The following is a 27,874-nucleotide window of genomic DNA, read 5'->3' as shown; positions in this document are numbered from 1 at the left end:
ACCACGGAGGTTCTCTGTATACTCTGGCGTCGAGGAGTGTCTCAGCAGGCTTAAAGTAGGCGGCTTGATTGGCAAAGCAGAAACAGGTGAGTCCAATCACTCCTCGACGCAGCAGGGGGGAAGGGTGCCTCCGGAGGAACAAAAGTAAAGTTACCCAAACAACACACACACAACCGGAACAAACTATCAAAATAAAAGCAGCAAATACAAACCACAACAGTTTTCATTTGTTTATCTGATGCCAACACTTTAGAAAATACATTTCCTTGCAGAGAGATAGAAGAGGAAACCACTTTCATCTGTTAGAGTGGGAATCAATCTGTCCATCCAACTGTCAGTAAAAAAAATAATAAGCGTCTTACCCAAAGTGTCAAACTACTTTAAAGGGAAGGTTTGCCACCTTCTGTGTGGATGTCCAATCAGTGTTCATAGTAAATGTAGTCAACTGAAGCAATACATTTCTCAGTGTGTGCTATATTGACCAAGAAAGCTGAGTTCCCCAATTCAACCTGGAGCTCTTCCTGCCTCTAAAGCCCCGTTTCCACCAAACACTTTCAGTATGGTACCTTTGGAACCAAAAGTAACCCTTCAGACATGGTACCTAGACCCTAGCGTTTCCACCATAAACGGTACTCTTAAATGCGGCGAGGATGTTGTCACTCACTGCTCCATCCAGAACTCACTGTATTTCCTCATTATTGGTGACACTGAAGTCTGTACCTCGTTTATCGTCCACAGAACGAGGCTGCACGCCGACATTTTCAGAACAAAATAAAACAGGCTGCAGTGAGAGTCTCTCTCCATGGGATATTTAAAAATAGCTGGTTTGTGCATTTTTCATTCCTTCTCAGGCAAGCTCGGGGGTTTAGTGTTGCCGTAGCCCACAGGAACTACGCTCTGCGCTGCTTTTTTTTTCTCCGAGTGAGGATTAGAATATACGCAGTTCACATAACCCAGTTGAAATTAATATATATAAACACTTGAAGATCCACTCATTACTAAAAGTGTATGTCATATGAAAACTTAAGTAATGGTCAAAGTTGTCATATTGAAATTTAAGGTGTGTTGATCAATTCATGTCGTCAGCTCATGCATTGAGTAACATTACAAGTTAACATTCCACCTTAAAAGTTGCCAGCAGCAAAACATCCTTTCATTTTATCGTTACAGCCTACTAACTAAACTCTCCACAGTATGAACAGTGGTTACATGAGCCTCAAAACCAGCCACAGCTCAGCCCTGAGCAGAGTGACCGTCCTCTATTGACCAATCAACAGACTGCAGTGTTCACAGCTCCACCTTTTAGTACCAGATCTGTGTGCTAGGTACCCCAACAGAGGGGGGACCAAAAATGGGAATAGTATGGAACTGTTCTATTGGTACCATCCACAACTTTTCACAGTGGAAACGGAAACTGATTTGGCAGCTGTAAACTCAGCGTTCTCTGTCAGTACAGCACATACTGAGGAATTTATTGTTTCAGTCGACTCATTTACCATCAACACAACATCCACATTAAAGGTGTTGAATAGCCCCTTTCAATTAGCATCTGTGCATATTTCTTTATACATCTACAGTGGTGACAAATGGTGTCTGATTTTTCATGCAGACTATTAACAGCTGTCTGCTTCAGGAGAAAAATAAAAGAAAAAAAAGGTTGCACGTGTGGCGTTTGTCCTTAAACGAAGAGAAAAGAGATTTTTCTCTGTGTAAAGTCTATGATGGGTTACATCTGAGCGCTCATGCGTAGCAGAGGCAGAGAGGCAAGAAGAAGTGCCACGGAAATGAAGATGGACAGTGTGAACTGAGGCCTCGCCGCTGTTAAAGAGCAACATGTTGTTGTGTCATTGAGACGGAGCAGAAAAACACTGCCCTTTCAGGCTAACTCTGAAAAAATCATCCAAGAGGAAGAAATAGATGGAGGGGAAACTGTGCGAGGCAGATGTGCAAATCGCAAACATAAAAGAGCTGCAGGAATCATCTGAGGCCAAGGACACGAGAATGAAGCAGAGGAAGATTTGGAAAGGACAGTTCATTAGGTAGGGGGAAGAGAAACGGCCAAATCAGACAGAAAAAAAAGCGTAACTGAAGTTCTTCTGCAGTCTGAAGTGGACCTGTACGTGTAACTACCAGACTAACATGTAAACACAAAGCTCCTGATGTGGCACTGTGATCATCAGAGGTGGAGAAAAGGTCAAAGATGGAGGAAGACAAGTGGACAGAGGTATGAGATGAATAAAAAAAGAAAGAAAGAAAGAAAGAAAGAAAGAAAGAAAGAAAGAAAGAAGTTCTCTGCGGGTCATTTCCTCTTCCAGGAAGCTTGACGCTGTAGTTTCCAGTGGAGAGCAGCATCTCTGCCAGTGTGGTTTAATGTGTGAACACGATGTGTTTCTGCTTAATAACAAAAATGGAAGGAATGTTAGAATGCTACAGAAAGAAAAACAAAACATGGAGCTCCATTGTCAACTTCCTTTGAAAGATAAATGGCCTTGCACGTCTTTGAAGTGTCCTAAGTTTTAATGCCAAACATACAATTAGATTGAGAACATTTATTTGTTACACAACTCACTGAAAAACAACCAAGACAAAATGGAAGAACAGCCAGCGTTTAGACTGTTCCAATTTAATGGGACCAGAGGAACAAGTTAAGGTGTGCTTTGTGACGCAGTGCAACACTGGAACAAAATTAAATTGCAACTAATTTGATAATCAATCAGTCGTTTTGAGTTATTTTTGAAGATAAAGTAAAAATTCTCTGATTCCAGCTTCTTAAATGTGAATATTTTCTGGTATCTTTCCTCCTATATGACACTTAACTGAGTCTCTTTGGTTGTGGACAAAACAAGACATTTAGGGACGAAATCTTGGGCACTGGAAAACACTGATCGACATTATTCAGCATTTTCTGACATCTCATAGACCAAACAGTTAAGCAGTTGATCAAGAAAATAATTGACAGATAAATCAATAATGAAAGTTATTAGTTGCAGCCCTGACTATGACATCACCATTGATTCCCGTTCAGTATAAGCATGAAGGAGCTCACTGAAATACATAAGTGATGATCTTGACAGGCAAAAGTTCTCCTTCCATTATCTATCCATCTAGGCTATTTTTCTATGTGACCGTTTGTGTATTTAGGATGACTTTGCTGACCATGCAGATGTTGATGCCTTGTGGGCTGTGTGTTGTGCACAAACAATCATTACACTCATTCCAGATGAGCCAGGCCTGCGCAGATTCGATCACCGGCAATCGCGGCACAATGACTTCATCCTGGCTTGCTCTGACGATATTGTCACAAGATCGAGGAGGATGCAGTTGCTCTCCACTGACTGCAAGATCCAAGGCATGATGGGAAACGCCTTGCTCTCACCTGATCTAACAGCTGATTGGTTTAGATGTTGACTCAACAATATGATGTTTTATTTAAACTTTTCATTTTGTTTAATTTCAGAGACTTTTTTAATTATTGAAGTATGTAGCAACACAGAGACTTGCAGTAGGTGGGATGTGAGGATTCTTAAAATATGTCTGTACAGATGTGAAGCTTTGACTATATCTGACTGATCTTTAATGAAAGCTGCTGTATTTCTTTCCTCTGTATTTGACTGAGGCTGATGTTTTGAGTTTAAATGTAGTTGAGGGGACAGGTCTGCTCTGCAGCAGCAAACTGATATGACGCTGATTTACATGACGATTCACGTAAAATGGAGGTTGACCCATGAACAAAAATTACAGATCGCCTGTAAAGTATTTTTAGAGGCTACTCTGTCGTAATTACTACTGGAGATTGCGGTCAAACTGATATGACTCTGATAACGTTTTATTAAATCGGCATCAGATCTAACAGGACGTGAGTGTTTCTGTGACTTCCTGTGCTGGAAACTGTGCGTTTCCAGGTGCCATTCATCTCAAACAAGTCTATTGACTGCACCTGTGACAGTTATCCTGAGTGACTCTGATTACCCGGCAGCTGACACCAGCTTTGGTGTATCTGTGAGCTGCCACTTGTTTTTTACGCCCTGATGAAGAGTGGGAGCTGAGACATGTAGGTGCTGAGCCCATTTATTAAAGGCTTTTAAATTGTTGCAAAGCAGTGTGCGTTTTATGTTTTGGTTATGACTTATTGCTCACAAAGCAAAGTACAAGTCTAACCTCTCTTTTCTTTGGTCTCATATACTGTATCTTTGGATCCAAACAGCACCTATTTTTTGATACCTGCATTCATGAACTAGCTCTCCTCAGACAATACTGACATTTCCTCTCTTTACTCCACTTTATGTTACCTCCTAAATATCACTGTAAAACTGTTAAAATGCCAGAAATTCAAGTACCATGTCTTGTGTATAAATGACTCTAAATACACAAACATAATTTCCTGTGATTTATTTTTTTTTGTCTGTCTGACAGACTTCCAGCGATCTCGCCTGCTTTGTCCATTTTGAAAAAGTCAACATCTACACCACCAACAACTACAAGCAGAAATACAGAGCTCCCACCAACTTCTGCTTCATGCTGAAGGTAGGTGCAATAAAAGTTTAATGAGGTAAAGGCGTCACAGAGCACATGTATGTAATATACCCACTGAGTGGATGTTTATTCTAAGGACTGTTAAACCACCTCGAGGTCTTCTTCCCCCCTTTTATGATATTTTAATCTGCGTCACTGGAAAAAAAGCATTCCTGGTTTGACAAGAGAAGGGAGGGGAGATATCACAGGTTGTCTGAAACAATAAATAACAAGCAGCTCATGTTGCAGGGAGGGACGACTGCTAAATGTTTTCTTTCTTAAAAATCCTACCTACCATCTGTGGTTTTTTATGTTTGAAGACTCAAACAATGTCCCATTCAGACATTTAAGAAGCCTTTTTTCCACATAAATTTATGTTCATATGGAACTAGTAGACTTTCAGATGCCCGTCAGATACATTTACATGTAGATACTTGAGGGTTTCTTTTGTTTGAGGTTTATTTTTCTGTTCAACACCACCCCCCAAACACAAACACAGACAACTCATGTAGAGCTGTAAAAGTGTCTGGATCTTGATCATCATCATGCACTCAAACCTTTCTGTGTTTTCCAGCATCACATGCCAATCATCGACACTGTGAGGAAATTAGAAACATCTGAATTAACAAAAAAGGTTGTGATGGCAGACACATGGAGGAACTACTGAAACAAGATTTTCTTTCTTTCTGACAAGTAGCTGGTCTCACTAAAACATGGTCAGAGATGTCTCAGCTCATGTCTACAATATGTTTAAACAACCCAATCAGCAGTGTAAATGTTGGCATTGTACGAATCTGCAAACCATGGATGTGTTAAATTTGTATGTTTCATATGTCGTGGGTTTGTTGAAACTGCGTCTTTACATTTTAGTTTTTTAATCAAATGTTTTGACATCTTTGTAGTCAACATGTCGATAGCTTCAGGCACAAGAAACTCTTTGTTAGGCTCAGGAGGACATCACGCTTTTGCTTAAAATACCAGGTTTGGTTGCTACAAACCGCTGGAAATGTGTCATTAAAAATGCCCTGTTTTGTCACAAGAAACACGGCTGAAAATGTCCCAAAATGATGTTAAAAAATACCTGGTTTTATTGCAACAAACATGGCGAAAAATGTCCCGACGTGTTGTTAAAAAATATCCCGTTCTGACACAACATACCCAGCAGAAAATGTTCTGACATGTCAATAAAAATAATGTGGTTTTGTTGCAACAAACACAGCGGAAAATGTCCCAACATGTAGTTTAAAAAAAAAAGAAAAAAAAGCTTTGATGCAACAAACATGACGAAAAATGTCGTTAATGTTGTTAAAAATACCTTTTGTTGCAACAAATGAGGCTGAAAATGTTCTGATATGTATGTAGGCCCAATGTTTAGTTAAAAAAATTTGTTTGTGAAGCAAGAAACACAGCTGAAAATGCCCCAACGTGTCATTAAAAACACAACATACACAGCAGAAAATGTTATGTTGCAACGAACAAGGCTGAAAACACCCTGACATGTATTTTTAAAAAAAGAGAGCGAAAAAAATGTTTTGATGCAGCAAACACAGCGGAAAATGCCCCAACATGTAGTTTAAAACAAAAATAAAACATTTGAAAAGTCTTGACACAACAAACATGATGAAAAATGTCCAGACGTGCCATTAAAAATACCTTTTGTTGCAACAAAGAAGACTGAAAATATGCCAACTCGTAGTTAAAAAAAAAAAAAAAAAATCCCATTTTGACACAACGTACATGGCAGATGATTGTTCCATCATTAATTGTCATTAAAAAATACCTGGTTTTGTTGCAACAAAAGAGGCTTAAATTGTCTTGATGTTTAGTTGAAAATATCCTGTTGTGACACATGAAACGCAGCTGAAAATATCCCAAAATATTGTTAGAAAAACAGGTTTTGTTGGAACAAACACAGCTGAAAATGTCCTGACATGTAGTTTAAAAAACAAAAGTCTTGACACAACAAACATGACGAAAAATGTCCAGACGTGACGTTAAAAATACCTTTTGTTGCAACAAACAAAGCTGAAAATGTGCCAACAGGTAGTTTAAAAAAAATCCTGTTTTGACACAACATACTGTACACGGCAGAAAATGTTTCAATATGTCATTATATGTCACCTGGTTTTGTAACCACAGAAGAGGCTAAAAATGTCCTGATGTGTAGTTAAAAAAAGAAAGAAAAAACTGTTTCGATGCCTCACAAACACAGCAGAAAATTTCCCGACATGTTGTCAAAAATACCCTGTTGCAATTGTCTGCTGCTTAGCAGACAGCTCACCTGGGTGTCATAACATCCACCGTCCCCTCCACCTCCTGCTGAGAAACTTAGCTCATAAATGTAATCTGAACCACATCACTTTGGAAATGTTGGTATGATGTGTTTGAGACATACAAATGTAATGTATCTGTGGTGTGCAGAAACGTACAATGCCAACAGTTTATCCTGGTTTAAATAAAGCTGTTTTGAGCACCTGAGGGACTTTAGGAGTACGTTTATTATTTCTACTTTACTATTACTACGACCATACTATGTTTACGCCTAATAGGAGTCCCATGCAGTTTAGACTATCAGTGCATTTGAGACTAGAGGGAGAGAAATGGGATGGGGAGGAGAAGAGAACAAAAAGCAGGGAAGAAGTCAGTTGTTTAGAGGTGAACATCGTGGTGGTGTAATCAGAGGTTGCAGCCCTTCGGTGGTATTTTATCATGTAAATGACATTTTAATTCAGGCCAAAGGCAGGCCTGAGCAGAGAGTGGAACAACATGTGGGCTGCCGGTGCTTGTTTGTGTGGTGTTGTTTCATTTTGGGGGCATGCAGGGTCGTATTAGGTATTCCTAGCAGGGATACATGATGTTCTCAGAAGCTGACCTGCAGTTACTTGTTTTTGTTTTTCAAAGAGTCGAGAGTTATATCACGAGTGAACATGATCCCCATCAGCTTGTTAAACAACACTGAATCCACACACTGTGTTCTGTACATGACAACAGCTGAGATCAAACATTAGCATACAGACTGAGAAGAAAGCTGAATATAACGAGCAGGATGCTACACATCTGTACCCCGACACTAAGATTAAGATCAAGTGTTAGCAGAAGACACAAATAGTGTTATTGACAGTAACAGCTCAGTCATATTGAGGGGAAGTTAAGTGACTGAAAAATAACCAACAAACCTCAACTGGTTTTGTCCATTTGACCTGTGACTGCCTGTCATTGTGTCAGACAAGACTTTCTTAACCGTGAGAACCTGAACACAACAAGTCAGTATAGTGTTTGTGATGACATAGTCACAACTAGGGTCTCCATTTTTGTCCATTTGTTTTTAATTAATTTAGAATAATTAAGAGGCACATGCTCTGTGAAAACAGGTCCTGCTTTAACAGTCACACCAGTGTTGATGAGCCACAGTGCAGTAACAGCTTGGTGTCAGCTGACCTCTGCTGGCTCTCATGTGTACTACAGATGCATAAACTGTCAGCATTTGTATTTAAAGGAGCACTCCACCTGTTTAAAATCTGACAAAATAAACCCAGTGATGTCATAGTGATGTCATCAGGGTAGTCTAAGCTTAAGCTTTAGAGGCTACATGTTTATAACAGAGTCTGCGGAGCTTGAAAGACGTGAACATGTACCAAAAGACACTAATGAGTTGCATTATGGGATGTGAAGGATGCAGGATTTCTGGAGCTTGTCCACCGTGACATCACCCAAAGGAGCTCACTCAAACATACGAGTGATGCTCTGGACATGCAAAAGTTTTCCTTCCACTCCTCATAGACAACAGTCCCCCTCTGGAAAGTTTCCCACCATCAACCATGTCAACCGGTCTTGATCCAAAACAGTAATTTCTGGCGGACTTTAAACCACAGGTGCTGAGGCGGAGCAAAAGCCCTGGGTGCAGCAGACGCCTCTGTTCATCCATGAAGTGGTGCAGCAATACTACGTTTAAGTGTAAAATGCAATAGACCAAGCAGTTGTTACAAAACGTTGCCGTTTCTAGCATGTGCTCATCACACAAAGCAAAAACAGGCATGTATGAATTGAGGAGATGATGTCATCGTTTCCCAAGCGCTCCATTTTACATGTCCACACATGCACAGTAGCTGGACTTTTTAAAAACCTGCACCGTAAAAGGTGGCTGCTGCTTAAGCTTGACCCATACCAGAGTTAAAGTCAGGATATCTTGCCTAGTGCTGCATCACTTTTGACTTTTCTTTTTTCAGTATGTCTCTCGCAAGTCCGATTTTATGGAAGTGCAACTGTAACTGAAATTTGAGTCATAAGCTAGATGAGTAGGACTTCAGTTGTGGCATTTGAATAATGTAAATGGAGTGTTTTCAGTAGATATAAGTCAGAAGTCTTCAAAGAATATAGTGAAATGACACAAATAATAGGACATAGGAGAGCGTTGTTCAGTTTGGCCCATGTTGAGATGAATGTATGTGTTTGTGTGTGTGGGCCTGGTGCTGCTACAGAGTGTATGTTTTTGCTCAGTCCTGCCGGTGAAGTGAAACTTGGTGATGGCCAAATGAAGCCTCGTGGAGCATTTTCTATATTTTCTGAGCCCACTAGATGGCGTTTTTTGTTCAATAAAAGGTTGAAAGCACACTGAATTGCCATTCTTTGAGCCTCTCTCTTTAAACCAGGAGTGCCATCTAGTGGGCTCAGAAAATAAAGAAAATGCTTCATGAGGCTTCATTTGGCCATCACTATTAAAACCCCATTTTTCTGCACCATGAGTACTGCTGCTGTCTGGATGGTGTAACACAATACTCAATCATAGTAGTGCCCCTTTAACATCTCTGCTCTCTCTGCCTGAACTTTTTTCCCAGCATCCCCGCATCCAGAAAGAGTCGCACTACATCAAGTTCCTGTGCTGTGACAACGAACACGCGATGTTGCTTTGGGTGAACTCCATCAGAATAGCCAAGGTCTGACTCGACACTGTGTGTAACACAAATCTCTTTAATGTGAGCAGTGAAGAAGTGATGGCAGAGAGTTTGAATATGTGTGTGTGTGTGTGTGTGTGTGTGTGTGTGTGTGTGTGTCCTCTGTCTGTGTGTTCAGTATGGGGCTGCCCTGTATAAGAACTACCAGGCTGCACTGAAGAGAACCTCCAGTTTTCAAACTCTCCACTCTGCTGCACATAAAGGTGAGTCTACAGGTTAGAACAGGGCCGGTGTATAAAAAAACCACAAAGGTGGTGTGTTATTATATGCAATTTAAGGTCTTATTCAAAATAATCTTTAATGAGTTACAGAAGCAAATAGTGAGCATATGAGGTTAGAACTCTCGATGGAAGCATTATAAAATGTTTGCAATGTATTTTGTAGGTGAAGTATTCCTTTAAAATCAAAATTTTACCCTCTACATACTGGCCCAGGTCAGAGCACTGCCGCTTTTGACCAACAGCAGTGGAGAAAACTGTAGGAAACCAGGAACTTAAAGCAAAAATACAGAACAGGAATAGCACTACTAAAATCCACATTTCTGTAATTAAACCTAATTTAATTGTCTTTACAGACAGATGTAACATTAATGCCCCTCAGAGCAGCCCAAGTTCGGGTCCAGCTCCACCCAAAATCACAAATGTTGAAGATGAGCCACCACCTGACTTCATCCCTCCTCCTCCTCCTCCTGGACACACGCAAGTTTGAGACACATCTTCGCCTTCTGATGTGCATCACGGTTAACTTCAGTTAGCCTGGATTTAGCCCATTTAGCCGGGGTCATCCCTATGTTTCCAGGGTTCTATGTTTCCTGCTTGGTTGAGCGGGAAACATAGAACCCTTTTTTGTGTAAGCGGGGAACATAGAACCTTTTTTGTGTAAGCGGGGAACATAGAACCTTTTTTGTGTAAGCGGGGAACATAGAACCTTTTTTGCAGGGTTAAGTGGGGAACATAGAACCCGGTAAACATAGAACCCTGGAAACATAGATATGCTCCCCATTTAGCCTCCCATGTGCACACGTCTGGACAAATATCCAACCTGGAACCAATAATATGATGTCAGTAATGCACAAACATGTAGTAGTAGTGTTACAAGACCATGATGCAAAGAAAATTAAAAAGCTTTTACTTATTCTCAGATGTATAATTATACTATTTATTTGGTTTTGGATAAAGTCCCTGCAACTTATACATTTTTTGCACCTGTTCAAGCAGCTAGGAAAGACCCTAAATATTAAGGTAAAGGTAGTAGTGACTGTTATTTTAGCAAAGGACACAGAACTATTGTGGATGTACAATAAACATCTATCAGGGGAGGCCATGGCTGGTCTAAATCCTTGGTAAGAAAGACAGAGTTGTTGCTCAGATCAACACTAAAGATGCTAGTCATAGTATTAATTCAATGCCACTTTGACTGTGCTGCCACCTCCTGGTTTGATAGGGCACCACAGTGCATCAAAAATAAAGCCCAGACTACCGACACATGTATATCAGGGTTGTGTGAACCTTTTCGTACTTATCTTGATTCAGCATAATTATTACAACTTCCAGAGACAAGCACAACTGTACAACAAGAGGCAACAGATTTAATCCTTTTGAGATTCAAGAGTTTAGTGGGCAAATATTTTCAAACTACTTTTTAACACAGCTGCAATTGAATGGAATAAACTTCTAATATCTCTGAAAGTCATTGAGGCAGAGAGGAATTAAAAGCAGGCTATAAAGAAACAGCCAGCAAATAGTCTCATAGCAGGGAACTTGCACAAATTAACTGAGTGATGTCCTTTTGTTTTACTTCTTTGGTGATTAAATGAATTCTGTATTTGCACCTGTCTATAGGTTTTTTAAAGATTTTTTCTATTATTATAGTGACAGAGAGAGACAATAAAGGCAGGGGAGTGAAAGGGCAGATGGCATGCAGCAAAGGGCCAGACTCAAAACTGCACCACTGTGATGAGTTCTTATCCATAGTCCATAAGTTACCTATGGTAGATGGTGGTCGGCACAACCCTCAGTTTGGAGAAGCAGGCTGGAGTGCATCCATGGAAGTTAAGCAATGTACTACTGTGGATGGGGGCAGCAGCAAAACATATTTTTAGCCACCTAAAAAAATCAGTTTAATTGCACCTCATAATCAGAATATTTTCACTGCTCTACCTTACCGTCAGACAGCCCTTTCTGACGAGGAAGCCGTGAATGGCTTCACCTGCCCAACTATGCTCTCGTCAGAGCCACCTGATTCCATTGACAAAAACAGTCATTTCAGCTTGCTGAACACAGGAGCTGCTTGTCTACTGCTGCCTCCATCAGTTAGTCTGTGTTACTGTATGACTTTGGTAAATCCAAACCGACTCTTGCTGACAAGACACACAATAACATAAACAAACTAAGAGGGCTTTCACATCAGGGACCCAGGCATGGATAGGCGTACACTTGACCCCAAAGTACATTTCCCCTGATTAGAGAGAATACTGTGTACTGTAGTCCAGCCCAGGTGGTCTCAAGTATGGTTAATGTGTACTCTCTTACATTACCCCTCAGGTGTAAACACCAACTATACCAAAACTCGGAAGCAGGCTGTTATTTGACACAACTGCAAGGAGTTTTTACCGGTTATAAAACAGTCAAGAGAAGAGACAAGATGAGACGGGACGAGACAAGCTGCCACTAGTGCAGCACCATCTTGAGAAGAATATAATGCTAATGCCTCTGTATCAAACTGCAAGAGCAAAGCTTTGTCTACTCCACAGATAGTGATGGCCTCATGAAGCATTTTCTTAATTTTCTGAGCAAAAGGTTGAAAACACACTGAATTGCCACCATTCTTTGAGCCTCTCTTCTTTAAACCATGAGCGCCATCTAGTGGGCTCAGAAAATACAGAAAATGCTTCATGAGGCTTCATTTGGCCATCACTACTCCACAGGCCCCCACAGATGATGATCCCCAAGGTAATAGTGTCGTCTGCAGCAAACTTTTCTTCACTGTAGCTTAGAAAAAATGTCATGCAGATGATAACACAAGTGTACTCGGGTACGGAACAACATTGCTAATGTGAGAGTGGAGTGGAGGGTGGTAAATTGTACTCGGGCATGGAGGGCATTAATCGGACCTGATATGAAAACGCCCTAAATGATCAAGGCAGCAGTAGACCAGCAGCTCCTGTGTTCAGCCATGCTAAATTACTGTTTTTCCCAAAGGAGTCTGGCTTTGAAGAGAGCCATGTAACAGCTTCAGCTCCTCGTCAGAAATCGCTGTCTGACGGGAGGGTTAAGTGCTGAAAATATTCTCAAGATAGCGTACACTGCGGCCCCCATCAACAGCAGTACGTAGCTTAGCTTCCATGGTGTTACTCTTGCCTGCTTCTCCAGACTGGGAGCGTGCTGACTGACATCTACTGTAGGTAATACACTGACTATGGATGAGCACCTCATACAACCCCACTTGAAAAGATCCATACTGCCCTTTATTGGTCCCTTTTAATGGTACACACTCTACCCAGTGAGCTAGTGATGGCCAGGTGAAGCAGTATTATGTGTATTTTATGATGTTTTATGTGAAATAAATCTGTCAAACTTTACGACACACAAAACACACAGCTGTGTTCATTGTTTCAATGAGCTGTTTATTACAAAAAGACTGTACATAAATTTCAATGAACACATATGTACAAACTGAGAGGAGAAGACAAATATTGGATTCTGTTCCCATGAACATTTAAGTTACTGATTTTTTTTTTTCCCCCACATTTCATCATTAAGAAAACACATCAAAGAAAGGCGCCTTGACCTGTGATGCCCTGAAATGCTAGACGTTAAGTGGTAAACATTACAAAGTTCTGCACGTCAGTGGTTGTCTCATGATTTCTCTATGAAAAAAGTATAAATAAATCCTTTACATACAAACTGCTAGCGAGCCTTCCTCAGCAGTCTCCGACACACAAAAACAAGTTGAATGCAAAGCTAGAAATACGTTAGGTAGAAAAAGTTGTTTTCTCACAAAAAATTACCTCATGATGGAAAAAATACAATCAAGAATGGGATGTAGTGGCAAATCATTCACTGTAATGATGATACTTTCATGCACAATGAATACTGTTCATATGACCGAGTCGTTGTCTTTTCTGATCTGTGTGGAAACCTGAAAATGTTACCGCTGGATAAAATCCCCCTCACAACATCAGGAAGTCTGTGTCATTTCAAAATAAAAGTTTGTGTTCAATGGCCATTACTCCCAAAGTACATATGATTATGTTTGTTTATGTGACTTGTTACAAACATCTGAGATAAACATTAGCTTCAGTGGTATCTGACAGCGGGTTTTAATGCCGGGTTCAGACTATAGGATATCAGCCCGATTTTAGCCTGACGCAGCTGTCCTTCGGTGTCAGCTCAGATCATGAACGACAGTGAGTGACGTTTGCGATAATAAATCGTTTTATCCTGTGTAGTGTGTCGTAGTCGACAACAACCAACGCCATGTCTGGGACACCTCACAACGTTCCAACAGAAAGACTAGCATGTTTGATTTTCTTTTTCTTTCTTCTTCCACGACTCTTTCATCATCATCACTTTGACCAATAAGAACACAGCGATGTGCCACTGTAGACAATTGTGAGGCAACGATACCCCAACCTTTTGGATATGTCCTCTTGAGATGTTACCACACAGAGTAAAAAAGGAAAAATGCTGGCATGAAACAGCAGCGACACTTCAGCAACCTGATGAGTACTGCGGTTAGCATCAAGCTAGCAAAGAGTGCTAATTCGCCATAATAATCACAAATGGTGTCTAAACCTTTACTTACAACAACTACAGAGGGTACCAACTTTATTTGAAACTTCATTAGACACAGGCCTTTATTTCTCATTCCCTCTGTATGTTTCTACTTTTAATCCCTTCCTGTTTGCCCTGTTAAATTTAACGCATCATGCTGTCATTTCAAACTCAACACTTCCTGTATCCATTTGAAATTAAAAGCCCCTCATCACTTCGGTGGAGAGAATTCCTTCATTTTCTAAACAGGCTTTTATTGTGAAACACTTGCAGGAATTTGTTGCGGAGAATTCAGTCACTTGCACGGTACTTCAAATATAGCTCCTGTCATCTGACGGCACTTTTTACGTTACTACAAAAACAGTTTGGCTGGGACATGAACAGCCACAGTGACTGAAACATAGATATTAATAATACCTAAATACTAGACACTGAGATGGCACCTATTCATTCCACTGGCATTGCTCGCCTGGCACGTACACCTGCCTTCTGTCGTATATGGCCCACTGAATATGCACAGTAGTGATTCTCCTGTTGGCCGCACCCACAAGTTCCTGCTTGGCTCATAGACACACTGTGATGATGACAGATTTTTAAATCGCTTTTCTTGGCTTGAGGAAAGTTTTACAAATATAAAACCAGCATGGCTCAAAAATTCAGAATATAAAGAGTCGTACTTGACCTTGTTTGTAGTTTGAGGTGTCCTGTCAACAGCTTTACAGACAAGTCTTTTACAATGGTGGTCTATGGGGGAAAAAAAGCTTTTATGGCTGCAATACCGCAATGGCCACTGGGAACATTTGCGACAAGGCCGGGCAGCTTGCCAAAGGGCCTGGACTGAGGTACTACTAGTAATAATAGGACAAGAACACTAGACATCACACACGTCATGTAAGATGACTGGTCGTGGACTAACTTGTAGTCTGTCACGCCAGGCAAGATTTTATGACTCTGTAATCACCTCATCTGACATAGTGACCGTCAGGACGGGCAAACATGTCGTGTAGTCTGAACCCGGCATCACTTGCACCAACAATCACTTTGCAAGAGCAGGCATCTTATTTTACAAAAGTAGTAGAAATCAGAAGAGAAGTCTTCATATATCGGCACTGTTTTTAAGACCTCAGGATTGCAATTCATTCCTTCACTGCAGTTGGCAGGTGTCATTCATACGCAGCACAGACTGTTTATCTGTGTGTAGACAGACAAAACATACTGTAAGCAGCAGACTGAATCGAGCTTTAGTACATTACCGCTGGGTTGCCTACATTCACTAAAATGCAGAGGTGATTGAATCTGATATATGTTCACCCTCTGGAACAAAGTAATGAGACTAAACTCCCTTGTTGCATTTCTGCAGTTTGTAGCGCAGTCTTGGTTTGAGGTTGTTTGGGTTGGTGATTATGGTTATTGAGCACCAATGTAAAGCACCACACCAGCAACCACTGAAAGAACAAGTGTAAAGGTTAGTTGATACTTCTGGATCGCAACTCTTGTGTAAAAATCAAAGCAATGACGGAAATCATTAAGTCATCACAGTCATCACAGTTGTTGATAACTAATCAGTGCAGCTATTCCGACACAATGGAAAACAACATGAAACATACAGGTTAGTCCTTCCTCTGCTTCACATCTCGAAGCAATCTCAGAGCTCTGCTACAGTAGCTGGACAGCATCACCGAATATAGTGATCAAAATGATATAGTTGTGACTGAACATAGAAAAATAAATGTTTATACACGGCCACTTTGCCCTCGATAAAGTTAAAATGGCACTGTGAGTGATGGATAAAATTAATATTCAAGTAAAAAAAAGAAACAAAATGTAAAACATCCAATCTTGGCATCACCTCCACTGACGCTGATGGAAACTCACAGGTGAAACACACTAACTGACAAATGTACTGTACTGGCAGCGTCTCACGTTACAGTTTATATACAAGTTAGAGAACAGAAAGAAACTCCACCAGAAAGAAGAAACTTGTCTTTTTTTGTAATGCATTCTATACACTCAGTTCACCCTTTTTAACAGCATCAGCTGTGGAAGCCCATTTCTGCCAGTGTGATCCAAGAAAAAGATCCTGTCAGTCAGTACGATGAGAAACTTTCTCAAAATAATGACTTGCAGATCTCAATGACTTTGAGAGGCTAAGCTCTTTTTAAAAGTTTTCATATATTTTTTTGAAATATTACCTCATTATTTTGAGATACTAATTAATTATTTTGGGATACTTACTCATTATCTTAGCATACAATCTCATTTTGAGATACTAACTTATTTTTGAGATACTACATCATTACTTTGGGATTGAACTTATTATGAGATATAACCTCATTATCTTTGAGATCGTACCTCATTATTTTGAGCTACTTCCTCATTATCTTGAGAAACTAATTCAATATTTTGAGATAACTCGATAATTTGAGATACTACCTCATTTTGAGATACTAATTCATTATTTGGAATGCTAACTTGCTATACTACAGATACTAACTCATTATTCTGAGATACTATCTCATTATTTTGAATCTAATTTATTATTTTTGAGATATTACCTCATTTTGAGATACTACCTTGTTATTTTGAGATACTTATTCATTATTTGGAATACGAACTTGTTATCTTGAGACTCTAACTCATTATTCTGAGATACTAAAGAATTATTCTGAGACTCTACATCATTATTTTGAGATACTACCTCGTTAGCTTGAGCTATATCCTCCTTATTTTGAGATACTAACTCATTTTGAGATACTGCCTCACTATTTTGGGATACTAGCTTGTTATTTTGAGATACTACCTCATTATTTTTGAGATAGTAATTTAATATTTTGAGATACTGACTTATTATTTTGATATACTGCATCGTTATTTTGAGAAAGCAACTCATTATTTTGAGATACTTATTTGTAATTTTGAGATACTACCTCATTATTTTGATACTAGTTCATTATTTTGAGAAACTAATTCAACTTTCGAGATACTACCTCATTATTTTGATACTAGTTCATTATTTTGAGATACTACCTCATTATTTTTGAGACTCTCATTTCCACTACAAAGTCATTATTATGCAAAATTACCTTGGTATTTTGAGATACTACTTCATAATTTCAAGATACTAAGTCATTTTTTTTTGAGATATTAAGACATTTTTTAAGACAATAACTTTATTTTGAGAAAGTTTCTCATTATAATGACTCACTGGGTCTTTTTCTGGTGGAAATGGTCTTCCATACATCCCCACCAACACAGAGCATAGTCAATACACAACTCAAGGTTGCTTTTGTTCCCCCTTTAACATCTTGTGATTCGGACATCAACGGCATTGAACATTCAGTCGTGTCCTAATGCACTTGTTGATGTCTGTTTGTCCTTTTAATTTTTTTTGTATAAGGTAAGATGGATGTTTTTGAAAGGAGGGAAGGGTTGGTCTGCTGGTCTACAGTGCAAATAAACGGGTAGGAGCGTCTGCACAGCATTTTATCTAAAGAATGATACACTGCCTCATCTATTGATGAAATCCTAGTAATACTTCACTGTCTGGATCTACTGCATACTGTAAATACTGTACATGTTGGCTGCACATACACCAATTAACACTAAATCTAGATTTACTTGGCATTCTTTGAAATTATTCTGTAATTTCTTGTGAGGCAAAATGTGACTGTTACAGTTTGAAAAGTGCTACCTGACCACCACGATGTAACAGCGGCAGCATAAAGGCCTTTATCTCCTCCCTTTTGTCCACAGTGTAAACTAACAGACCCCAGTCTGAAGCTTCAGCATCCTCCTTCTTTGTGCGACACTTTTATCTTTTTTTATTTATTTTTTTCTTGAGCATAACAAAACCGTGCAAGCACAAGCCCCCCCAAAAGAAAAACCATTTGTAAATCCACCATGGCACTTCATTAAAAATGGGGGCTGTATGAGCTGCAGTTGCTGGACCGCACACATCTGTACATCTTCACGGTTTTACCTCTGTTCAAAACTGCAGTGCCATTCTGGGTGTTTTTTTAATTTTTTAGTCAGCATAGTGCATGATCGACTCGACGTAGTTTCCTGGGAAGAGTCCGGTGACGCCGTTACAGACACCTTCGAACCAGCCGTCATCATTTTTCTTGATTATGTAGATGATGGCTCCCTCCATGAAGGACAGCTCATCCTCCTTGTCCTTGCTGTAGTCATAGATGGCCACAACTGGGAGAAATAACAGAAAGTTGTCATTACAAACCAAATTTACAGGGCAGCTCCATTGTTAGTATGAGGTTCCTACATCGTTCTGTAGTTTTCCAGTAGTGTTTCTTATGTATTCAAATCTGAAAATTCAAATTTTGGTCGAAGTACATATCTTTCAGCGTCAAAATGCTATTTTCCTGAGCCCTTATGAAAACTTTCTCCCACATGACCTGACGCAGGTTTCCACATGATGTTGCTGCTACATATAAACCCACATATTGTCACTGTGAATGCCACATTAGCTCTGCCGAAAATCACACAACAACACAAACAAACTAAACAAGCAAGTCGGCGGTAGACCAGCAACTCCTGTGTGCTGTGAGGTAAAATTACTGGTTTTCTCAATGGAGTCTGGTGGCTTTGAAGACAGCGATATAATGGCTTCAGTTCCCCCTTGGAAAGAGCTGTCAGACGGCACGGTGAAGCCATGAAATAATCTAAATACAGTGTACACTTAAACTGATGTTGTTTTTTGGTTGGTCCTTTTTTTAAGTGGCTTAAACATGTTCTGCTGCTGCTCCCGTCCACAGCCACCAGACTCTTTTGACAGAAACAGTAATTTTGCCTCGCAGAACACAAGGAGTTTCTGGTCTACCGCTGCCTCTGATCAGTTAGTTAGTGTTATTCAGCCTTTCCCATAGAATAGGAATCTATGTATGTATGATGGTAGCTTTTTTTTTTGCCTGTGTCTTTGCTAAGCTAACACTTTTCTCAACCCCCATGCATCCACTGTCAGTGAACGGCATGTGTGCGAGGTGAAGGCATCAGCGCAGATGGCCCTGCCCTTAAAATAGTTTTTTTTTTAATATTTAAGATCAAGTAAAGTGGAAAACTGTCACTAACCTTTCTCTAAATAAACCTTGGGGGCCCAGTGGGGGTCTCCGTCAGCGTAGGGATCGCTGTAATGAACCACTGCGGCCTCCTCTTCCTCATAGTCCACAGGTGGAGGAGGAGGAGGGGGAGAGGGCTCCTCAAACACACCCATGTCCTCTGGGGGAGGCGGAGGAGGCGGGGCGGGGCTGTCTGTTACTGAAAGAGGACAAACAGTGAAGGAGATTTAGAATCAGACAGGACAGGAAAATTAAATGAGAAAAAAGCAAGAGAGAGTGCACAGATAATGTGTTTGCTGCTGGAGATACATTTTGAAATGTACTGCAGTGACAGATGAGGTCAGGAGAGCAGAGTGTGTGTTTATATTCCATTCCCAAAATTCAATACTTTTCCACAGTTTCTTGTATTTATTTATTGGCTGGATTGGGTCAGAGTGCAACATGGAAAAGCAATCTGTTATAAGAATTTGATCCTATAACTATCTTCAGCAACAACAAATGTCACCATGTAGAGGGACAATGAGACTATACTTCAGTGATAACTAGCATCAATTTTTAGATTTAAACGAGCGTACATATTATCATGTCACCTGTTTCATATTGACAACCATCACCTAGACCAGGATCGTTCAACTACACTGAACAAAAATATAAACGCAACACTTTTGTTTTTGCTCCCATTTTCATGAGCTGAACTCAAAGATCTAAAACATTTTCTATATACACAAAACACCATTTCCCACAAATACTGTTCACAAATCTGTCTAAATCTGTGTTAGTGAGCACTTCTCCTTTGCCGAGATAATCCATCCCACCTCACAGGTGTGGCATATCAAGATACTGATTAGACAGCATGATTATTGCACAGGTGTGGCTGGCCACAATAAAAGGCCACTTTAAAATATTCAGTTTTATCACACAGCACAATGCCACAGATGTTGCAAGTTTTGAGGGAGCGTGCAATTGGCATGCTGACTGCAGGAATGTCCACCAGAGCTGTTGCCCGTGAATTAAATGTTCATTTCTCTACCATAAGCTGTCTCCTAAGGCATTTCAGACAATTTGGCAGTACATCCAACCGGCCTCACAACCGCAGACCACGTGTAACCACACCAGCCCAGGACCTCCACATCCAGCATGTTCACCTCCAAGATCGTCTGAGACCAGCCACCCGGACAGCTGCTGCAACAATCGGTTTGCATAACCAAAGAATTTCTGCACAAACTGTCAGAAACCGTCTCAGGGAAGCTCATCTGCATGCTCGTCGTCCTCATCGGGGTCTCGACCTGACTGCAGTTCGTCGTCGTAACCGACTTGAGTGGGCAAATGCTCACATTCGATGGCGTCTGGCACGTTGGAGAGGTGTTCTCTTCACGGATGAATCCCGGTTTTCACTGTTCAGGGCAGATGGCAGACAGCGTGTGTGGCGTCGTGTGGGTGAGCGGTTTGCTGATGTCAACGTTGTGGATCGAGTGGCCCATGGTGGCGGTGGGGTTATGGTATGGGCAGGCGTATGTTATGGACAACGAACACAGGTGCATTTTATTGATGGCATTTTGAATGCACAGAGATACCGTGACGAGATCCTGAGGCCCATTGTTGTGCCATTCATCCACGACCATCACCTCATGTTGCAGCATGATAATGCACGGCCCCATGTTGCAAGGATCTGTACACAATTCCTGGAAGCTGAAAACATCCCAGTTCTTGCATGGCCAGCATACTCACCGGACATGTCACCCATTGAGCATGTTTGGGATGCTCTGGATCGGCGTATACGACAGCGTGTTCCAGTTCCTGCCAATATCCAGCAACTTCGCACAGCCATTGAAGAGGAGTGGACCAACATTCCACAGGCCACAATCAACAACCTGATCAACTCTATGCGAAGGAGATGTGTTGCACTGCGTGAGGCAAATGGTGGTCACAGCAGATACTGACTGGTTTTCTGACCCACCCAGACCCCCCCAATAAAGAAAAACTGAACATTTTAGAGTGGCCTTTTATTGTGGCCAGCCTAAGGCACACCTGTGCAATATTCATGCTGTCTAATCAGCATCTTGATATGCCACACCTGTGAGGTGGGATGGATTATCTCGGCAAAGGGGAAGTGCTCACTAACACAGATTTAGACAGATTTGTGAACAATATTTGTGAGAAATGGTCTTTTGTGTATATAGAAAATGTTTTAGATCTTTGAGTTCAGCTCATGAAAAATGGGAGCAAAAACAAAAGTGTTGCGTTTATATTTTTGTTCAGTGTATATTGTTCAACGGGCCATATTTTCAGAAAGCAAAGGGCCTGGTGGGGTTGGACATCTCCCTTCTCATTATGTATTTACACTTGACTCAACACGCCACCACACTTTCAAAACTTCTATTTCTCTACATCGCAATTTACATTAACTATTTTTACATTAGTACAACCTGTTAAGCACAGGGTGCATTTAGCAGCTGGTGGGAACGTGCAGCACCTGATTCGTCCTTGTTTAGAAGGAATACACTGGCAATCCAGGGACTCAACAATGGTCTTTATTTACCACAACCAGGAAGGGACAGCAGTATTTAAAATAGTTGGGTAGGATGTGTTGGAAATATCAGGACATATATATATATATAAATATATATATATATGTGTGTGTGTGGTTTGTTCATATAAACGCACACCAGTCTTCATAAAGGGAACAGAGGAACTTCTTGCTTGCTGCTTTGGAGGTCGGCACAGACTAACGCAACCATAAAGTGACACTTGATCAAGCTAGGGCTGCTGGGAAATGGTGTTCTTAAGAGATAACAAGGAGTTTATTACACAACCTCTACCTACAACCTCTGTCCTGTCTGCTGTCAAAATTTCACTGAATTTTCATCACAACTGCTAGCGATGGCCAAATGAAGCCCCATGAAGCTTTTTCTTTATTTTCTGAGCCCACTAGATGGCACTCATGGTTTAAAGCAAGAGGCTCAAAGAATGGCAATTCAGTGTGCTTTCAACCTTTTGTTGAACAAAAAGCCCTACCTATTGGGCTCAGAAAATCAAGAAAATGCTTCATGAGGCTTCATTTGGCCATCACTAACAGCCGCTGGTCTCAGCAATATTTTTTTACAGAAATGGTTGGTGTCAATGGTTTATTTTTGGCTAAATTTTAAATGAGACATGTAGAAAAAAGTGATTTTGAAGCTTAGATATGGCTACGTTTCCTTGAAGGAACTGTTAGTCACACATGATGCATTCATGGATCATTGGAAATTTAAAAATCCGAAGATAACAATTTCTGTTTTAACAGTGTCTGTCTGTGATAAATGGTGAAATTTTAATTTATTTATTTTAAGAGAAAATATGCCTTTCAAACAAACTGGTGGGTTGTGGGGTTCAGAGATGGAGATACAATCGCTCAGTAGATTTGAAGGATTTATTGTGGCAAAATGTCAGTTATTCACATGATTTTCTTCTTCAGGTTTTTGTAAATTGTATTTATTTGTACATAGAACTGATCGGCGCGAGGGCTGTCAAATATGCCTGACGTAGACCAAGAGAAACCTTCAGGAATCTTGTAACTGTGGAGACTTCAGTGTTTAAATGTTCACTAGAGGGCAGCTTAGGGCCCTTTCTACTCTCATCCTACAGCATCTACTCGACTACTACTGCTACTTGGATTTGAGAAATACTTTTGTGGAAATATTAAATGTATTTAGTTACTGACCTAACTCTCACTCTTGACTTTGACACAACTTACAAATATGTGGAAGCAGGGGGAGCATATTCTATCATTGATCGTTTATATCATACCTAATATAGCCTTTATATAGTTTAAAATAGATATCAGTGTTTTTTCTTCTCAAATTTGCCTGCAGCTCTTGGAAAACCAGACACTGAAACACTGCAGATCGCAAGCTGTCCAGGACACTTGGCGCAGCACTGTGTCCAATGTGAACAGTCCAATCGGTTAGCATGGGCGCCGAAAAAACAAGTGGGCAACGCTCCATGGAAAATTGGCTCACTTTGAAGCACTTCTGCATCAAATGTGAACCCAGCGTTACTTTTAGACATTCACAAAGTTTGATTTGTATTTTAGTTTTCCCCTGAGAAATTAGCAGTGGCATTTTGAGTGCACACTTGAAAAATAAACACCCCGAGTATTCCCTTGAGACAGTTTTGTGTGTGTTTACTCACACAGCTCGGGTGCTTATGTGTCTGAAGGCTAAAAGTTCAGCAGAAAAAGACCCATCGTCTCCTTCTGCGTGTTCACACAAGTACGAGGTGGTATATTGGGCAGATCTGTGTTTTACTCCAAGTGCGATTTTAAAAGCTTGACTTGGCCCTGACACACTGATCCACTGGTGCTACAGTCTTCAGTCCTTCAAACACATTTGTGCTCAAGATACGAGCGTCCTCCTGGAGCGAGTCTCCCTGCAGGCCTACACCCACAAGTCCAGGGATAAAAGAAAAGCTGCACCTCTTATCTAACTAATTCATAAGCCTGCTCCTGAATTAAACAAACTGCAATAATGCACCAGAGGTCTGAATTTAAAGCATCTCTTCAATTCCAATCTGCTTACGTACCTTTTTTTTTTCCCGGTCTAACAACTGACTTCAAATCTATTTAAGCAATAAGAGCAGAAAAAGCTTCAATATATAACAATAGCTGTCTTAGATTTTACTGGTCCAATCCATTACAACCCTTTAAGGTCTGTGTAAACCCCCGCATACATTACATTTAGCTGGAGTCTGCTGTGTAGTTGGCAAGAGGTATATCTTATCAATCATTCTCAAGGAAAAAAACTGTAATAATAGTACATTACAATTGAGGCAGACAGAAAAAGGAAGCAGTCTCTATTAAAAAAACATTTAAAAAGCATGTGTGGGTGCCCTTTTTAAGTGCTATCTGGTATTTAAGTGGTATTATATGAGATCAGCATTTCTTGGCTCATTGTTGCGATGTTTTTACACTTGTTAAACATTAGTGTGTTCAGTGCTGTGACCTCATTTAGACTGCGGCACTCTTTTCTTTGTCTGTTCAGTCGGGGCAGCTACTGCTGGTCATACTAACTACCCAAATCTTCTATTTACATATTAATCCCTGCTTCTGATGCAGGAAATGCAAAATGGGAGAAAAGCCTGTCCAGAAACTGGCTGTTTGTTTAAGGTAAAAGCTTCATGGATATAAGTTAATAATCCTTGATATAAAAATGTGCTAATTATTAGTTTAAGACCATAAACATTCATTATCTGACTGTATGACTCATATCCAGGGACATGCAGCAGTTTGACCAGACAGATACGGACAGTTAGCTCGCCACACAGCTGCATCTCTGCAGACAGGCGGACGTTGAATCAGGACACGGCATCAGGTCACATTTTTCTCTCCTCAGTGGACAGACAGAGCAGGACGCACGCTTTCAGTGATTCATCACCATGGCAACAGACGGTCATCCGAGGGGCGTGTGCTCCCCCTTCGACCCCGAATACAGCTCAAGAAAAGGTGCGCCGAGTGTAGCAAGCCGCAGAGAAGAGTGTGAGAGTGAGGCAGTGTGTGGAGAGCAGTGAGGGAAGATGTGATGAACGGCGTTGCTATATGTCTGCATATATGAAGACCTGTTTTACTGAGATCAATTTACTGATCTGATGATGATAAATGTACCAGTCACATTTTTTATACATCATTTATTTCCTTTGTAATGCTGGCTCACTTCTTAGGCTGCTTGTGTGCTCACTGGTTGAACACGTTACGTGGCACGTTACGTGGCATCGGCTGTTGTAGCTGTTGTCAGATTTATAATGTAGGTCACTTAAGTTTTTTGTCCAGCCCCACCTACTGTGTGTATGTGTTTGTGCTTGTGTGTAGGAGTGAATGTGACTGTGAGTAGGTGGTTGTGAATGTGTCGAGTCATCTTTGTAAGCATGGGATTTTTTTTTAAGAATACATTCTGAGATTTTTGGAAATGCACAGCAGGTATCTGCACAATTGAGTGTGTATATGCAGGGTTTAATGTTCTTTTTTTTTTCACTTGCCCAGTAGGGGCAAGAGGGTCATAAATCTACTTCCTCAAAGTCAGTTTTTACCTCAATGCAAATGATTTATTATAGTTATCAAATAACAACGCAGACTTAAGTTAATTGTCTAGAAAAACAACCCTGTTTTATCCACCTTGCTCTCGAACTTGTGCCCAACTGTGCTCTAACGCCACCCATCTGAGCTCCTGTTTCAAGGATAGTTGAAATGCTTGCTTGCACTTCAGCTCATTAACTTTGTCTTTACCCGCAACCATTTTCTCTTGAGTGCCTCATTAGTACTGTGCAATGAGATGGCTCACTCTTTAGCTGCTTCCATCATCAGCTCCTGAAAAACTGTGTTGAGTCCTTTTGTACCATCTGCCTAATCAGGCCAATGAGTTGCTAGATTTACCTGCCTGATGTGGAATTTTATTTGGCCCAGGCAATCGTTACAGCCAAAATACATGGGGCACAGACATGCACGACATGTCTGCCACTGCAATATAATCAACCGAAGCTGCTATACTGACCTGTGGGAGTTGCACTTTAACGCTATATTTACGCAGCTGGTCTTTTTTTTTTTCTCTCTAGGCGCAGCTTTAAATTATCTTTTTAAAAAGCATTAAAATGAATTCGGGATGTCTTGATCAAGTTTTTTTTGGCCCCTAACCTGATCTGAGTCATTTAATATTGAGAATCTGCAGAGTGCACACTTCAAGTACTTTCAAGTTATTAAAATCAATCAACTGTCTCAAGCCTATCCTCCAGTGTTTATAGCTTCAGTGCAGCCTGTGTCTGAGCCGCCTGACAGCATTTACTGTCATCGTCTGGACTTATTTGCACGACTTGATTAAGAAATTACTCTTACTAGCTTTTTGCTTGAGGGGCTTTTGTTGAGTTTGGTGAGTGTGGTTATCGTCTGTCTCTCCCCCGAGCAGGGCGGTGACACACCACATGCCATAGGTGACAAACAGGCAGTTTGTCACTGAGCTAAAATGAAACTAGTGCTCATAACTCCGTTAGTTAACATACACAGTCTCATTCTGTGTTTTGCTTTTGTTTATGGCTTGTGAGTGTCGCCGCGGGTGGTGCGCAGTCCCTGCTCGTGCACGGGGGCTCAGCAAAGTCGAGAGGAGCAGCAGAGAGTTTGGGAGTTGATGATGGCTGCACTCATTGCATTGCTGTGCATGAAAGCTTCATGAGTAAAAAACACCAGCTGACATTAAATAAAGGATCGGATCCTCTGTACAGCTCAATATAGCCGATCCCGATCAGTTAAACGCCTTGATCGGCCCTGATCTTTGAGATAATATCTCAGTTGGCAAAATTCAATATGCACAAAATCTGGCATGTAACCAGATGCTACAAAGATGGAGTCTGTGTAGCAGGTATAAAACCCTCCCTGCCGACATGACACGTCGTATCCATTCCCCATGTATTTCAGCTGTTATTGTTGAGCCCTGCTGTGTGTGTGCTGCATATAGTGGATCTGATAACACTCATGTATGCATGTCTGCTTAAGTGAGTGTACATGCATATCTTGGTATGGATTTTCTACTTACTGCTCTCCTGCATTCTGGCCACAAAGCCGGTCAGAGGGATCTGTGGGGTCAGCTGGACCATTGGAGGAGGAGGCGGAGGAGCCACAGACACTGGAGCAGCAACACCAAAGAGAGGCAGACAAAGCAGCAGAGAGACAGAGAGCGATGGAGGTGGTGGACAGGGAGACAGACAATGATGAGGAAAGAGCAAACAGACGTTACATAGGAGATAAAGTCCAAATACAGAATGGAGGAAAGAGAGGAGGGGAAAAAAAGAAACAAAAAGCTTGTGAGTGAGCGAAATAGTGCAGGAAGCATTGCTGAGCAAATCATTTACACACTCCAATCAGTGCTCCTTTGTGCTGCAGTTTTCAAGCTGGGCTAAAGAGGAATTCATCTCATCTCAGTCTGAGAATCTACCTCATCAGCATCCATTTTACGTCAAAAGCAAAGGCTGTACAGTGTCAGAGCTGCAAAGCACTACAGGAACCCAAAAAACACGACAGTGGCAGGGTGACAGCTCAGACGCTGTGTGTGGTAGGAATAACAAAGCAGAGATCTCAAAAAAAGCATTTACAGGTAGAGCTGCAGCGTCTGTAATTTCGTTAAATGCTGAAGTAGTGAGGTATGTCTGGATCAAATGCAGTGCAATCACACACTTTATTGGTAGTCCAAGCATTTATATAATCTCCATATTCTGCCTCTGAAATGAGGCTATTTGTTGCATTGTCTTAACACAGGAGATAAACCAACAGACAAACACAGCTGTCCTCACTCAAAGACATGATGTCACACACATGCACGCCAGGTCTGACTCATAAATCGCATGTAATGGAAGGGCGTCTGTAGTCTCACTGGGCAGTAATGTCTTATTATTCCACCCTGCTCTCACCACACAGCCACATCCATCCACAGCTAAGGTACGCCCCGTGAGATCAATGAGCTCCCTCATGTGCTGGCACTAGCTTTTCGTGCTGTAGAACTTCCATTACATTCGCCAGGAATCCGAACGTATCTTTCACTTTAATTAAATT

The 27,874-nt window shown here is 40.9% G+C and overlaps 2 protein-coding genes across 5 annotated transcripts in view; one reads left to right on the top strand and one right to left on the bottom strand.

The window, feature by feature from the left end:
* The window catches only part of LOC126409052 (amyloid beta A4 precursor protein-binding family B member 1-interacting protein-like), a 35,477-nt gene extending 22,262 nt beyond the window's left edge, over window positions 1–13,215 (top strand). Inside the window, exons 10-13 of the mRNA XM_050074935.1 lie at window positions 4,414–4,524; window positions 9,348–9,446; window positions 9,583–9,667; window positions 10,039–13,215. Of these exons, the coding sequence (XP_049930892.1) occupies window positions 4,414–4,524; window positions 9,348–9,446; window positions 9,583–9,667; window positions 10,039–10,172 (429 nt within the window). The 3' untranslated portion in view covers window positions 10,173–13,215. The remainder of the gene's footprint in view (window positions 1–4,413; window positions 4,525–9,347; window positions 9,447–9,582; window positions 9,668–10,038) is intronic.
* LOC126409050 (abl interactor 1-like) overlaps window positions 13,077–27,874 on the bottom strand; it is a 50,516-nt gene continuing 35,718 nt past the window's right edge. For 2 of the 4 annotated variants that reach the window (XM_050074933.1, XM_050074934.1), the window contains 2 exons: window positions 19,322–19,507; window positions 13,077–18,439 (listed from right to left, as the gene is read on the bottom strand). In XM_050074933.1, the coding sequence (XP_049930890.1) occupies window positions 18,264–18,439; window positions 19,322–19,507 (362 nt within the window). In that variant the 3' untranslated portion in view covers window positions 13,077–18,263. Of the gene's footprint in view, window positions 18,440–19,321; window positions 19,508–26,861; window positions 26,952–27,874 lie in introns of all 4 variants that reach the window. The other 2 variants (XM_050074931.1, XM_050074932.1) reach the window with 2 other exon arrangements.

Source organism: Epinephelus moara, chromosome 21 (assembly GCF_006386435.1).
Source record: "Epinephelus moara isolate mb chromosome 21, YSFRI_EMoa_1.0, whole genome shotgun sequence".
NCBI lineage: Eukaryota > Metazoa > Chordata > Actinopteri > Perciformes > Serranidae > Epinephelus > Epinephelus moara.
The sequence above is the reverse complement of the archived record's forward strand: the minus strand, read 5'-3'. Positions and strand labels throughout refer to the sequence as shown.